The sequence below is a fragment of the Ammodytes marinus genome (assembly GCF_949987685.1).
Source record: "Ammodytes marinus genome assembly, chromosome: 2".
Lineage (NCBI taxonomy): Eukaryota > Metazoa > Chordata > Actinopteri > Uranoscopiformes > Ammodytidae > Ammodytes > Ammodytes marinus.
Genome location: NC_137231.1, coordinates 1,183,281 through 1,196,473, shown reverse-complemented (window position 1 = coordinate 1,196,473; position 13,193 = coordinate 1,183,281). Strand labels below are relative to the sequence as shown.

At 47.0% G+C, this 13,193-nt stretch overlaps 1 protein-coding gene across 1 annotated transcript in view; it reads left to right on the top strand.

Moving 5' to 3' along the window:
• Nucleotides 1–13,193, top strand: part of mamdc2a (MAM domain containing 2a) — a 163,033-nt gene that overhangs the window by 117,558 nt on the left and 32,282 nt on the right. Inside the window, exons 9-10 of the mRNA XM_080050121.1 lie at nt 4,742–5,007; nt 5,137–5,233. Of these exons, the coding sequence (XP_079906247.1) occupies nt 4,742–5,007; nt 5,137–5,233 (363 nt within the window). The remainder of the gene's footprint in view (nt 1–4,741; nt 5,008–5,136; nt 5,234–13,193) is intronic.

Sequence of the window (13,193 nt, the reverse complement as noted above, 5' to 3'; positions counted from 1 at the left end):
TTGGTTGGTGCGCACCAAGGCGTTTTACCTCTAATTTTTCCTATAGACTAAGGGTCTCAAACCTGTACTCCATTCATGATGATGTTGTCGACTCGTTTTCGTTTGTGTGCTTCTGACATCTTTGTGTAGTGTTGTGTTAGCAACGTTATCCTTCTCCGTTGTTCTCTTCTTCGGGCTACTGGACTTTTCGCGGCACTACAGCGTCACAGTAGTGGAACGAACATGACCATGTCCATATATGTCCTTTCCAGTGTCGGAGGGGCAGCGACCGTTGGGCTAAAATAATCTCCGTCCACTATAACAGAGAAATACTACGAGCACGCGCATTCGCAGTTGTTCACGTGCAATACACATTGCATTGCGTTTGGAGGGGCAGGAGGGGCAAAAGGCGAACGAGCCCTTTAGCCCTTCGGCCCAAATCTGACTGGCTCACACGGCTGCCGTAGTCTGACTGCAGAGACCATGGACATGGCACATGACATGGCAGAGACACAAATCAGACAAACGCAATCTGAAGAAGCAAGCTAGGGTCAGCTAAAAATTAACTAAAAGCGCCAAACCTTTTTTTATTTATATATATATAGGGGAGAACGGGGGAATCTGAGGCATCGGGTAATGTGAGCCACCCCCTGTATCTAGGCAACGGACAACATTTGTGGTCATGTGAGATATATGTTTTCAAGCCCCTCTCATTTCCCCATGGCCCTCAAAGAGAGGACCTCATGGTGCTGTGGTAAGCATGTTTTTTTCACCAAAATAGGTATTTTGCATGTAAAAGTAAATTTTCTTGCTGTCAACTTAATCAATTGTTGTGCCAAAGCAAATGTATTCATGTATAAAAACTTATATCATACATGTTGATGAACTACCAACATATGAAACCATGTGATGCTGATAACTGAAGATTAGCCTGAAATGCTAAGAGAGGTAGTTTTTTCTCAAATTGTGGTGGTGGGGGAAAGTGAGCCAAATGCTGTGGGGGAAAGTGAGCCACTGTCTCAATTTCCCCCACCATGAGGCACAAGTTAAGTTTAGTCATAAACATATTTTAATGTAATATTACATAACATGTGTTTTATTTTAATGTCATACACATTGTAGAAAAGCCATCATGCCAAGGAAATACACCAGGAAGACGACCTGGGGCAACCACACGGAAAGAGCACCTTCTCATCTTTCCCTGTAACCTTCAGGGCTGGAATGTAGAGTAGGCCTAGTTGTAGAGTATGACAGGCTGATGTTATAATCCAGTTGGGTCTTCTCCTGTGTTCTGAGTCCCAGGCTGTTCTCGCTGGTTCTGATTTTCCTATGCTTTGACCCCCAGACACTAGCTGGCTCTAAGGGTCCTGTGTTCTGACCCCCAGACTGTGTTCTAATCTAACTGGTTCTATCTTTCATTTGAATCTTATTAAAACCTTTTGAATTATAATATGTTGTATTTGATTTTGTTCAGAGTTACTTTCAAGTGTTTAGAAAATCTGCTTTGCTTAATTGACCAAACCCCATCATTCTCTTACTAGTCCGACATTAGTTCTGGAATGTGTGGCTAGCTTTCAGGATTCTTACTGTTACAATATGTGTTGTTATGGTAGTTTCAGAGTGGAAAAAGTAAGTGGATCAGTTTACCCCACAGCTGGGGTAAAGTGAGCCACATGACAACTTTTTTTAAAACAATCATATTTTCACTGCCCTTTGTCTTGAAAAAAAATCTTCTAATGCCCATTTCTAGGAAACATCCTGAATTAATGGGAAATGTGTAAATTTGAGTGATAAATCAGTTTAGCTCCCTTAGAGGGGAGCAAATGTAAAAAGTGGCTCAGATTACACAGTTCTCCCCTATATATATATATATTTTTTTTTCTTGTGAGAGTAGGTGGGGCTTTGCCCCACGTGCCCCTAATGACCAGTCGCCACTGGATAGAGGCGTGGATAAGCTCAACTTCCTTCAACTCAACAGCTCCAAAACAGAAGCCATCCTTGTTGGCACGCCACATCAGCTCCGCTCCCCCACAATCACCAATATGACTTTCTCTGGCCAAAACACCTCCCTTTCCACATCCGTCACCAACCTCTGTGTTAAAATGGACCCTCAGACCAACTTTGACACCCACATTAAACACCTCTGTAAGACAGCATTCATTTCAAAGAATCACATTTATAAATTAATTCAATGAAGCAGAAGACATAAGCATAATACATTCCTGGAGTTGGGATGAAGCTAAGCTTACCTGCCAGCTAAGCAAACATGCATAAATGTTGTTTGCTTTTTATTTATTAACTAGTTATTTATTATTATAACCTAAGCTAAATAGTGAATGTTGATCCCAAACCCATCAGCCTACAATGATAAAACAACCAACTCTGTTAGTTGTTAACTTATGTCGTCTTAACCTAGGTTTAAGAACGGTACTAAATCAAAGTTTAATCTGCTTAATCATCATCAAATTAGCATTATTAATCTGAAATAGTCACATATAAACACAGTACCTCATCGCGATCCATCGTGCCTTCTCTCGTTGACTGGCTTCCAACATGGGCATATTGCTTACAAATCGCGTGATGGAGGCACAGGCTGGCACGTACTAGAAAAGACCTTTACGACAGCTGGCGTCGTAAAAACACTACTGCTTTTGTCCTAAGGGGCCGCTAGAATTCACAGAAACAGAGTTCCTCAGAGGGCCTTTAACAGGTTTATCACCGAAAAATTCTATATTTTCTGTATGCTGGATTTATGACCCAATAATGGCTATACCGGAGGAGTATGCGGAAAGTATCAGAATCAGAATATCTATATCGTCTTTATTAAGTAAGCACCGAACATACAGTGCTGCTTGAAAGTATGTGAACCCCTTGAGCATTTTGGAATTTTATTTAGTTTAACCATTATTAATTCATTTTTATCAATACCAGTATTTTTATATGAAATAACAGATGTCTGTTTATCAATTCAAAATCTTTCTTTTCCGAAAATCATTTGTTGAAACAGATAAAACAAATGATTTGACAACTTTTGTATTTGCTAAAGTTTATGAACCCTGAGCTGCATTGCTTAAATCAAGCAGGTAAACACAATCAGGTGGACTGAATTGAGTGATGAAATTGACCAATGTAATGAGATATCTTTAGGGAAGAAATTGGGTGGCACTAGATAAAACAGAGATCAAACCAGGTCAGTTTAGGCCCACCAAAGTGAACCCATACAGGCCAGACACGCCAAGAGGAAAGAAAATCTCAGAGGATCTCAGGAATAGGGTTGTGATGTTGCACATTTGCCTGGGGACAGCTATCAATTAATTAAAAAAAAGTTTGAGCTCCATCGGTCCACCGTGAGGCAAATAATCTAGAAATGGAGAGCTCTCAGAGTGACTGAACATCTGCCTAGAAGTGGACTTCCTTCAAAAATATCCATAAGCGGCACATGAAAAGTGATTTTTCAGTTAAAAGCCAACCCAAACATTACATCTGGAGATTTGCAGACCATCTGCCGCCACCATTCTTCACTTTGGAAAAGGTTCTTTTGGTGGTAGGCAGAGTTGCGTTTTTGCCCTAACATGGCAGTTTTGGTAATGACCAAACAGTTAAATTTTGGACTAATCTGTCCACAGAAGAGACTTCCAGAAGACTTCAGGTATCTCCAGGTGGTCTCTGGCAAAGTTGTGACGAGCAGTTTTGTTCCTTTTTTGAGAGCAGAGGCTTTTTCAGCAACCCTCCTATGTTGACTGAATTTTCTTCTTTAATTGAATTGAATTGAAATGCTTTAATGATCCTTTGCAGGAAATTACAGTGTCACATAAACAGCGTCTGGACAGACATAACAACACACATTCCCTCATAGCTAAAATACTTAAAAGATAAAAAACAATAAATACAATAATAAATACTAAAAAGTGCAAGTTATATTTGTGCATTATAAAATCGAATGGCAGCTGGTATGCAGGACTTCCTGTATCGCTCTGTTTTGCACATTGGTGCAATCAGTCTTTGACTGAAGGTACTGCTCTTGATGACCTTCAGGGCGTGGAGTGGGTGAGTGGGGTTGGTCACTATTGAACCCAGTTTGTTCAGAATTCTGGCCTCTGCCACCTGCTGGACTTTGAGCTGCTCAGCCCCGACCACTGAGCTGGCCTTCCTTATCAGCTTGTCCAGCCTGTTTTTGTCCGCTTTGCGGGCACCTTCTCCCCAGCAAGCCACAGCAAAAAACAAAGCACTGGCCACCACTGAGTGGTAGACAGTGCACAATAGGGGTTGGCAGATGTTGAATGACCTTAGTCTCCTCAAGAAGTAGTTCTTATTGTGGAACCATACACATCTGTCCCAGATGCTTCAAGAGAGGTATTCAAATCACAAGATGTAATGTTTGGGTTGGCTTTTAACTGAAAAATCACTTTTCTTGTGGCGCTTGTGGATATTTCGAAGGAAGTCTACTTCTAGGCAGATGTTCAGTCACTCTTAAAGCTCTCTCATTTGTAGATGATTTGCCTCACGGTAGACCGATTGAGCTCAAACTTTTTTTAAATTAATTGATAGCTTTCCCTAGACAAATGTCAAATCACAACTCTATTCCTGAGATCCTCTGATATTTTCTCACCCTTTTGGCATGTCTGGCCCAATTTCTTCCCTGAAGTTTAATGATCTATGTATCTATATATTAATAACTAATACCATTGTAATTAAACGTATTGTTGTTCAACTGGCATTACCTATCTTTTCTTAATTATGTTCATTGTTTTATTCTTCCTAGGTAGTTTTCTCTTGGCAAAAACTGGTTTCAGTTCGAGGCCTGGTTTTATGGGTCGGCTTCATGGTCCCTTCTTACCAGGGAACCACAAGTATTGCCTCAGGTTCTATTACCTCCTTCATGGATTCAGGAAAGTAGACAATGCTCTGGTTATCTACATTTATGACGAAAACAATGTGGCCCAGGAGAAAGTGTGGGGCCTCCCTGACACCTCCATGGCTGTATGGACTGCTGTGGAAATCACCTACATGAAGCCCATGCTTTCCAAGGTATGAATAACTAGAAGGGTAATGTATGAAGAAGTACAGTATATTTTTGAATGATCTGAGTGGAAGAATAGAAAGACTGGAATTTGAATGGATGGATGAGACTGAAAAACGGTTGTTTTCCCCTTTAAGGTAGTGTTTGTCAGCATATGTAAGAACTTCTGGGAATGTGGCCTGGTAGCCATCGATGACATTACTGTAAGCCTGGGGGACTGCCAAATCACAGCAGGTAAAAATAACACCATTGTAATTGAAAAAACATTATTCTGCATAATGCATTACTGCTAAATTAAAATTTAAAATTTAAAATCTTTATTTAAAAGGGACAATGTACAGTTAGAACATAAATGTTGCCATTTGATGCACTATACCAGATTATAGCTTTAAGCTAATTTGCATCTGTAGTCCCTTAAATACCTGCAGTCTTCTTCCTGTGGTTACAGCAATGACCAAAAGCTGCATATAAAAAGTGTCAACAGACAACAGGTTGTTTTGTCATCTTGCAATTGGCTGTGTAGCAATTATTCCTCTTTATAGAATCTGCACCAAAAACATTCATTCAAGTATGGGAAAACAAAATTATGTAAATTAACGTCCCAAAGGACACCAACATATGTTGCCCAATGTAAATCCTCACCCAGATAACCCAATATGTGGTGAATATGATGTATAAGGTCTCACATGGGGCATCCGCATGCATCGTAAAAACAAGAATTAGTACAAAAGATGAAGTAGAGTGATTAGACTCAACTTCAAGCCTTTAAAATTATTGGAAATATTACACATCTTATGCACCTCAAAAGGCAGAAACAATTTGACAATATCAGAAAAGAACACCAGGTTTTTCGGATTTGCCATGATGACGCAGCTGTTTTTACAGCTCCTACATGCACCAGGATGCATTGCACGGGTCTCGAGACGCTTTGCTTCGAAACTCCGCACAGCTTCCGCCTGGATGCGCCAGCTTTAGGAAACAGAAAGAAGCAGTAGTAAGCGTAAACTGAAGTTCTATTTCGTTCCTACTGACCGCCAGAGGCGGTGCTTACAGCACTGGATGTTCCATCCCGCGCATGCGCAGGTCGAGATCTTTATACCAACAAAGTCACCTGTGACACCTGGGTGACCCCGGGAATGTCTATATATTCCGGAAGTCACCAGAGGTTCTGTTCCTTCTATCTTCTCGCGGACTAGCAGGTCGCACACATTGTTGTGTGTTAATATACCATTAGCTTGTCGCAAGTAGCTCGTACCTAAGGGTTGGTGCTTCGATTTGACTTCGACCACCAAGGGCTGCGACTTGCAATTCGTTCGACTTGGCTGCGGCCGGGAAGGGGTGTGTAAAGTGTGAAGGCTACGCGTAGCCCGGCTACCGCGGAAGCTAATATCACCTTTCCACCTTGCTTTGATTAGATCAGGCGGCGGCTGGGTTCACAGTCGCCGTGTTAATCTTTCGTTCGCACCGTTGCTTGTGTGTTTTTCGCTAAGCCCGGTTGCTAATTGTATGCTCGAATGTATTGTTTTCTAGCATTGTCGACTGTTGCTCGGGTGCTAACTCGCCTAGACCGGTTGCTTACTTTGATTTAATCGAGCAGCGAGCGGCTTGGGGTCGGGTCCAAGCCGCCGCCACATTACTTTCTAGCATTGTCGCACTGTGGCTCGGGTGCTGAGTTCGCCTAGAGCGGTTGCATAGGCTACTAATTTGCTTGTCAAGTGGGCGGCTTCGGGTCAGAAGTCGCTTTCACTGTTGTATTGAGCTGTGTCCCACCAGTTGTGGGCTCTCACCTAAGCCTTGCGTTGCATAGCTTACTTTATTGCTTGCCAGTGGATGAGCCGTGCCACACACTATATGTGTATAGCCTACACTGTATGCTGCGCCGGTGGGCGAATTAGTTTCCTAAATCGCCTTCACCGTGTTATTTTAGCCGTGTCACACTGTTGCGCGTGTGTAGGCTGCGGTAGTGTGTCGCCAGTTGGCAGCTTAGTTCACACCGCTGTATTTTTATAGCTGTGTCGCACCGTTGCTCGGTAGCTCACGCCTTAGCCTGACTGCATAGGCTACTTATTTGCTCGCCAGTGAACGTCGTTGCCGTCACTGTGTTATTAAGGCGCATTATTGCTTGGGTGTGCTCTCGCCTAAGGCTCAATTGCCTATAGCCTTCGTTGATTTGCTCTCCAGTGGGCGGCTGGGGTTACCAAGAGCCACTGACACTGCCAGGGGACTACAGATAGAGAATAGCATTTTGGCTAATTCTAGCATTTTTTAACCCATGTATGATCAGGTGGTTTATTGATTTGCACTGTCCCCTTCTTAAATAAACTGAATTCAATTGAACTGTGTTATTTAGGGGGTTGCATTGTTGCTTGGGTGCGATCTCGCCTAAAGCTCGATTGCGTAGCCTACTGTAATTATGCGCGCCAGTGGGCAGCATAGTTTTACACCGCCACTGTATTATTCTAGCGCTGTATTATTCTAGCGGTGTCGCACCGTGGCTCGTTTGCTCTCGCCTGAAGCCCGGTTGCATACCTTAATCAGAGGCATATTTTAATTGTCTCAACAGGTCGCATTGTTGCTTGGGTGCTCTCGCCTAAAGCTCGATTGCCTAGCCTACTGTAACTTGCTCGCCAGTGGGCGGCATAGTTTTACACCGCCACTGTATTATTCTAGCGGTGTCGCACCGTGGTTCGGTTGCTCTCGCTTGAAGCCCGGTTGCATACCTTATTCGGATTACATATTTTAATTGGCTCGACAGGTCGCGTTGTTGCTTGGGTGTGCTCTCGCCTAGAGCTCGATTGCCTAGCCTACTGTAACTTGCTCGCCAGTGGGCGGCATGGTTACACTGCCAATGTACTATTCTAGCGGTGTCGCACCGTGGCTCGGTTGCTCTCGCCTGAGGCCCGGTTGCATGCCTTAGTCGGATGCATATTTTAGCTGGCTCGACTTTTGGCTAGATTCTAGCATGTTTTACTGTAACTTGCTCACCAGTGGGCGTAGTTTTACGCCGCCACTGTATTATTCTAGCGGTGTCGCCCTTCTTATATGTCCATGGGTGTCGCACCGAGGCTCGGTTGCTCTCGCCTAAAGCCCGGTTGCATACATTGGTTGCTCGCCAGGGAGCGTCTTGGGTTTCCAAGAGTCGCCTTCACTGTGTTATTTTAGCTGTCACACGGTTGTCATGTCTGTGCAGGCTACTGTAATTTGCTCGCCAGTGGGCGCTATAGTTTTGCACCGCCGCTGTATTATTCTGGCGGTGTCGCGCCGTGGCTCGGTTGCTCTCGCCTGAAGCCCGGTTGCATACCTTAGTCAGATGCATATTTAGTTGGCTCGACAGTGGGCAGCTTACGCCTTCATGACCTCCATACAGGGGGGAATGGCCATGACAAGTGCCCTGCAGGTCTCAGGGTTGAGCACCTGAGGGAAGCGCTGTCAGATAACCCATGCATGAACTGTAGTTTCATGTCTCAGGCACTTAGGTTGCTAGGTAGAGGCTCTTCTACTAGCCTCCAACCAGCTCATGGTACCAGTGGCAGTGAGTAACCTTGCGGCTGGGCATCCTTCCTACTACAGGGGATGACATGCTGTCCAAAGCTGCGTCCTGTAACCTCTTAGAGGTGGGCAGCTCGGCTAGAGGGTCGGTGTCCGTCCGTGACTCGCCAAGTATGGGGTTAGATGAAGCTCTGGTTTCATCTGCACCCACGAATGACTTCTTTTCGGCAGGCCCTCAATCATCCGTTTCTGTGTGCCTCCCTCTGAGCCTTATTCCACAGAGCTCCGTAGATGCTGGCCAGATTTAAGGGCTCTCTCCCATCACACTAGTGACAGCAGAGCTCTGGCAGCCATGCACAATGCTGATAGTTAGGGCTTGGACTGGTTAGCTCCGATTGAGCCTGCTATAGCATCCCTGGTTGTCTCCCCAGACGAGGCTCTGAGAGCCGATGTGCGCTGCCCTCGGCCCCAGTGCTGGATTTCAGGCGACCTCCTTACTAGGAGTTACGACATTGCTGCCTGTGTGGGCCATCTGGGAATTTGCTTTCTCACACAGTCCTGGCTCGGTCGCAAACCATACAGGGGTCAGGTGCTGGTCACTCAGCATGGACCCTCAGTGATGCTTCACTGCAGACTTTGCATTATGACTTAGGGAGCTAGGCAGGTTGATGTCAACTGTGACGTCGTCCCAGTCGGAGGTGTGTCGACAGACCCTCCATTCTCTTCCAGTGATCCCAGGCCAGACGTTCGGCCAGCTGCTCTTCAGGCCCGGTGCAAAGTGTCCAGGTTGACCAGGCTAGACAGTAGTTGCACGCTGCGACGTGCACCTCTGCCTGATTCCAGGCCGGGAACCTCTGTGGTACCCCGTGCCAATAGCTTCAACCACGTTCAGGTGGACAATCAAGGGGCCAGTGCTTCTCAGCACATTCTGTACAGTGCCGTAACACTGCGCTACAGCTGTATTTCAGGCGCCAGGAGGTCGGCGTCCAGCCTCCGCCCTCCCCAGAGTCCCTGGGGGTGCTACTCGATGCTCGGTAGGTTCTACTCAACCGAAGTTCAGGTACCAGGAGTTGGGGCAGGGTCGCCCCGTTCTGGACTAAGACGGCGGAATCAGTGCCTCACGATTCTTCCTTTCCCCATGCTGCGTGTTGCAGGGGTCCTCCAGTCTATCGCTCAGGCGGACTGGGTTGTGTCATAGCCCTGAAAGATGCTACTTTCAAGTCCCTACTGCCCAATGTCACAGGTGGTCCTCCCCTTTGCATTTCTGGGCAAGGTGTACCAGTTCAGGGTTCTTCCGTTTGGGCCGTCCCTAGCTCTGCGCATATTAAACAGTGTGTGGCAGCATCCCTGCCACCATTACAGCTCAGCTGGTGCTCGACTCGGCGGCCATGCGAGCCTGCCTTTCTCCGTAGCGTGTAGCTACCGTTCAGCAGCTACTCAGCACTTCATGCAATGGAGGCTGCTGGAGTACAGCCTCTTCCTTCGACTGATAAGTATGCTGACCTCAGCATTATCTAATCATCATTATCTAAGCTGTCCAAGTTCCAGGTGTCCGGAACACAGCGATAGAAAAGGGCCACCCCCGGGGAGTGGAGACTCCATCCGGAGGTGGTGGGAATGATTGGGACAAGTATGGCAGGGCAGTGGCATATCTCTTTGCTTCCGAAGAGAAGACCCACTGTCCCCCTGGGTTCTCCTAGATGGAGAGGACCAGTCCCCTAAGGCAGGATGCTCTGGCTGATGCTTGGCCAGTCAGCCTGCTTTATGCGTTTCCTACAATTCTTTTGTTACTGACAACACTGGATGGGGTCCAGCATTGCAGTTACAGCCTACGTTGGTGGCTCCACATTGGCCAGGAGGGCCATGGATCCCAGCGTTACTAAACTCCTCAAGGAGAGCCTTGGTGCCTTCCAGGGAGACAGGACCTTCTGTCTCAGGTAGGCGGACACATGTGGCACCCGAACTCGGGGCGTCTGCAGCTGTGCGTGGGGCTCCTGGTAGCCAGGACCCACTGGGACGTATTGCGACCAGTCAGAGGTCTATACCCTTTTACTTCAGGGGCACTCTCCACTACATGGCGCTATGCAAACAGGTGGAAGTTGTTTTCACAGTGGTGCATGGCACATGGCGAAGTCCCATGGACTTGCTCAGTGATAGTGATACTACACTTCTGCAGTCTGTGTTGGGCAGCAGGAGAGCTGCTTCCACCCTGTGCGTCTATGTGGCTGCGATATCGGCCGCACATGCAGGGGTGGATAACCAGACGGTAGGGTCCCACTACCTAGTCAGGCAGTTTCTGAAGGGAGGCCAGAGGCTTCATTCAGCCACCATGACCCCTGAGGGCACCATCATGGGACTTGCAAGTAGTCCTGAGGGCCTTAGGTCTACCCCCATTTGGGCCGCTGAGTCAGGCAGACCTGACGCGGCTGTCTATTAAGACGGCATTCCTCCTTGCCATTGCGACTGCAATCGGTCGGTGAACTCCATGCCTCGTCAGTGAGCCAGGCGTGCTTGCTCTGGCATACAGAAGGGTCAGGAGTGGTGCTCTCGCCAGATCCATCCTTCCTATCCAAACGATTGTCTCCCCACCATGTAAACCAATCGATCGAGTTGGCTGCTTTCAATCCCCTGGGCTCACCAAGGGGTGCAGAAAGAATGTCAGACCCACTGTGCCCGGTGCGGGCGCTTAGGGCATAGGTTGTGGCAACAACCAGCTTGCGTAAGGCAAATACCTCTTTGTCTGCTATGGGAGCTGCAGGAAGGGGGCTGCCCTGTCCAAACAGAGACACTCCCACTGACTTGTGGATGTGGTCTTGAATGCATATAGAGCACAGGGGCTCCCCATGCCTTGGCTGTTGAGTGCCACTCTACCAGGAGTATGGCTACATCATGGGCTGCCTTGAAGCGGATTTCACGGCAGGACATTTGCGCCACGGCTACATGGTCTTCATCATGTACGTTGCGTGGCTCTACAGAGTAAATGTTGCTGCACCTCATCCGGTGGGATGACAGCTGTCTTGTTGATGGCTGCAAGCCCTTAATTGATGAGTACTCTTCGTGACCTTTTTGGTATAAATCATCCAGTGTTGTAAGCACCGCCTCTGGCGGTCAGTAGGAACGAAATAGAACGATAGTTACGTATGTAACTACGGTTCTATGAGTTCCGGATGACCGCCAGAGTTCTCTGTCACTCAGACTTCTCAGACACCGCGAGAAGATCCAGTTGGAACAGAACCTCTGGTGACTTCCGGAATATATAGACATTCCCGGGGTCACCCAGGTGTCACAGGTGACTTTGTTGGTATAAAGATCTCGACCTGCGCATGCGCGCGATGGAACATCCAGTGCTGTAAGCACCGCCTCTGGCGGTCATCCGGAACTCATAGAACCGTAGTTACATACGTAACTATCGATTTGTACAGAATGACTGAAAAGTAGTTGGAAGGGACATCAAAATATAAACTAAAAAATCCCGCAGAGATTTTGAAATTACGGGCCACCCGGCGCCGACCGCCAGCCCCGCATCGGTGGCGCCCCACCCGTCGGCCCGGCTCCAACGCTTCTACGAACCGCCGCTGCGCGCTTTCCAAACTCGAGTCCCAAGTTGTGGCCAATTGTGGCAAATCTGCAGAAAAATGGCCACTCTTGCGAAGATGTTTTCGTTAAGGGCAGCCATGTTTGTTGAGCTATCTCGCTAAAACTTTATACCCACGTGTATGTTGGTCCCCTGATGCTGTGTACTCAATTTGGTGATGATAGGTTGGAAATCCACGAAGTAAATGTCACTTGACTGTATTTCAGGTCATGTAAATTAGGGAAGAAAAAAATCATGGCTGACCCCTATGGTCCAAAAGGCTTTATTGTAGAGCATCGTAAACTGTACATGAGAGTAGGGGGAAAGGGGCGTGGCCTGTCATACATTGCATTTTTTTATTGTGTTTTTCGCATTTGTGGCGCTCCCTTGGGTTAATCTCGGCAAGCTTTGAGGGACAAGCTACCACATGTCTTCTGCACATATCCAGCAAGTTTTATGATATGGTTAATGAGTTACAGCCGATTTGCTAATAAACCCCGCCCCTGCGTAAACATTTTGGTCAATGGCGGCCGTGCAGAACACGTGTGGCAGCATGTCGCGCGAGGCTTGTCGAGATTAACCCATAGGGGCGGCAGTGGCGAAGTGGGTAGGGAGTTTGCCTCTGGAGTGCAGGGTCGGAGGTTCGATTCCCCGCCTACCCACATGTCGAAGTGTCCCTGGGCAAGACACTGAACCCCAAAATTGCTCCCGATGGTTCAGACAGCGCCTTGCATGGCAGCTACTGCCATCGGTGTTTGAGTGTATGTATAAAATTTGTATTGTGAAGGGCGCCACTTAGGGGGCGCCACGAATGCGAAAACCATAATTCAAAAATGCAATGTTTGACAGGCCACGCCCCTTTCCACTGAATCTGATTGACTTAGCCATGGGTCAGCCATGATTTTTTTTCCTAATTTGCATAACCTGAAATACAGTCAAGTGACATGTACTTTGTGGATTTCCAACCTATCATCACCAAATTGTATACACAATCACAGCACAGCATCAGGGGACCAAGAAGCACATGTCTATAATGTGCTCTTGGACCATAGGGGTTTTAGCGAGATAGCTAAAAAAAACATGGCCGCCCTTAACGAAAACGTCTTTGAAAGAGCGGCCATTTTTTTGCAG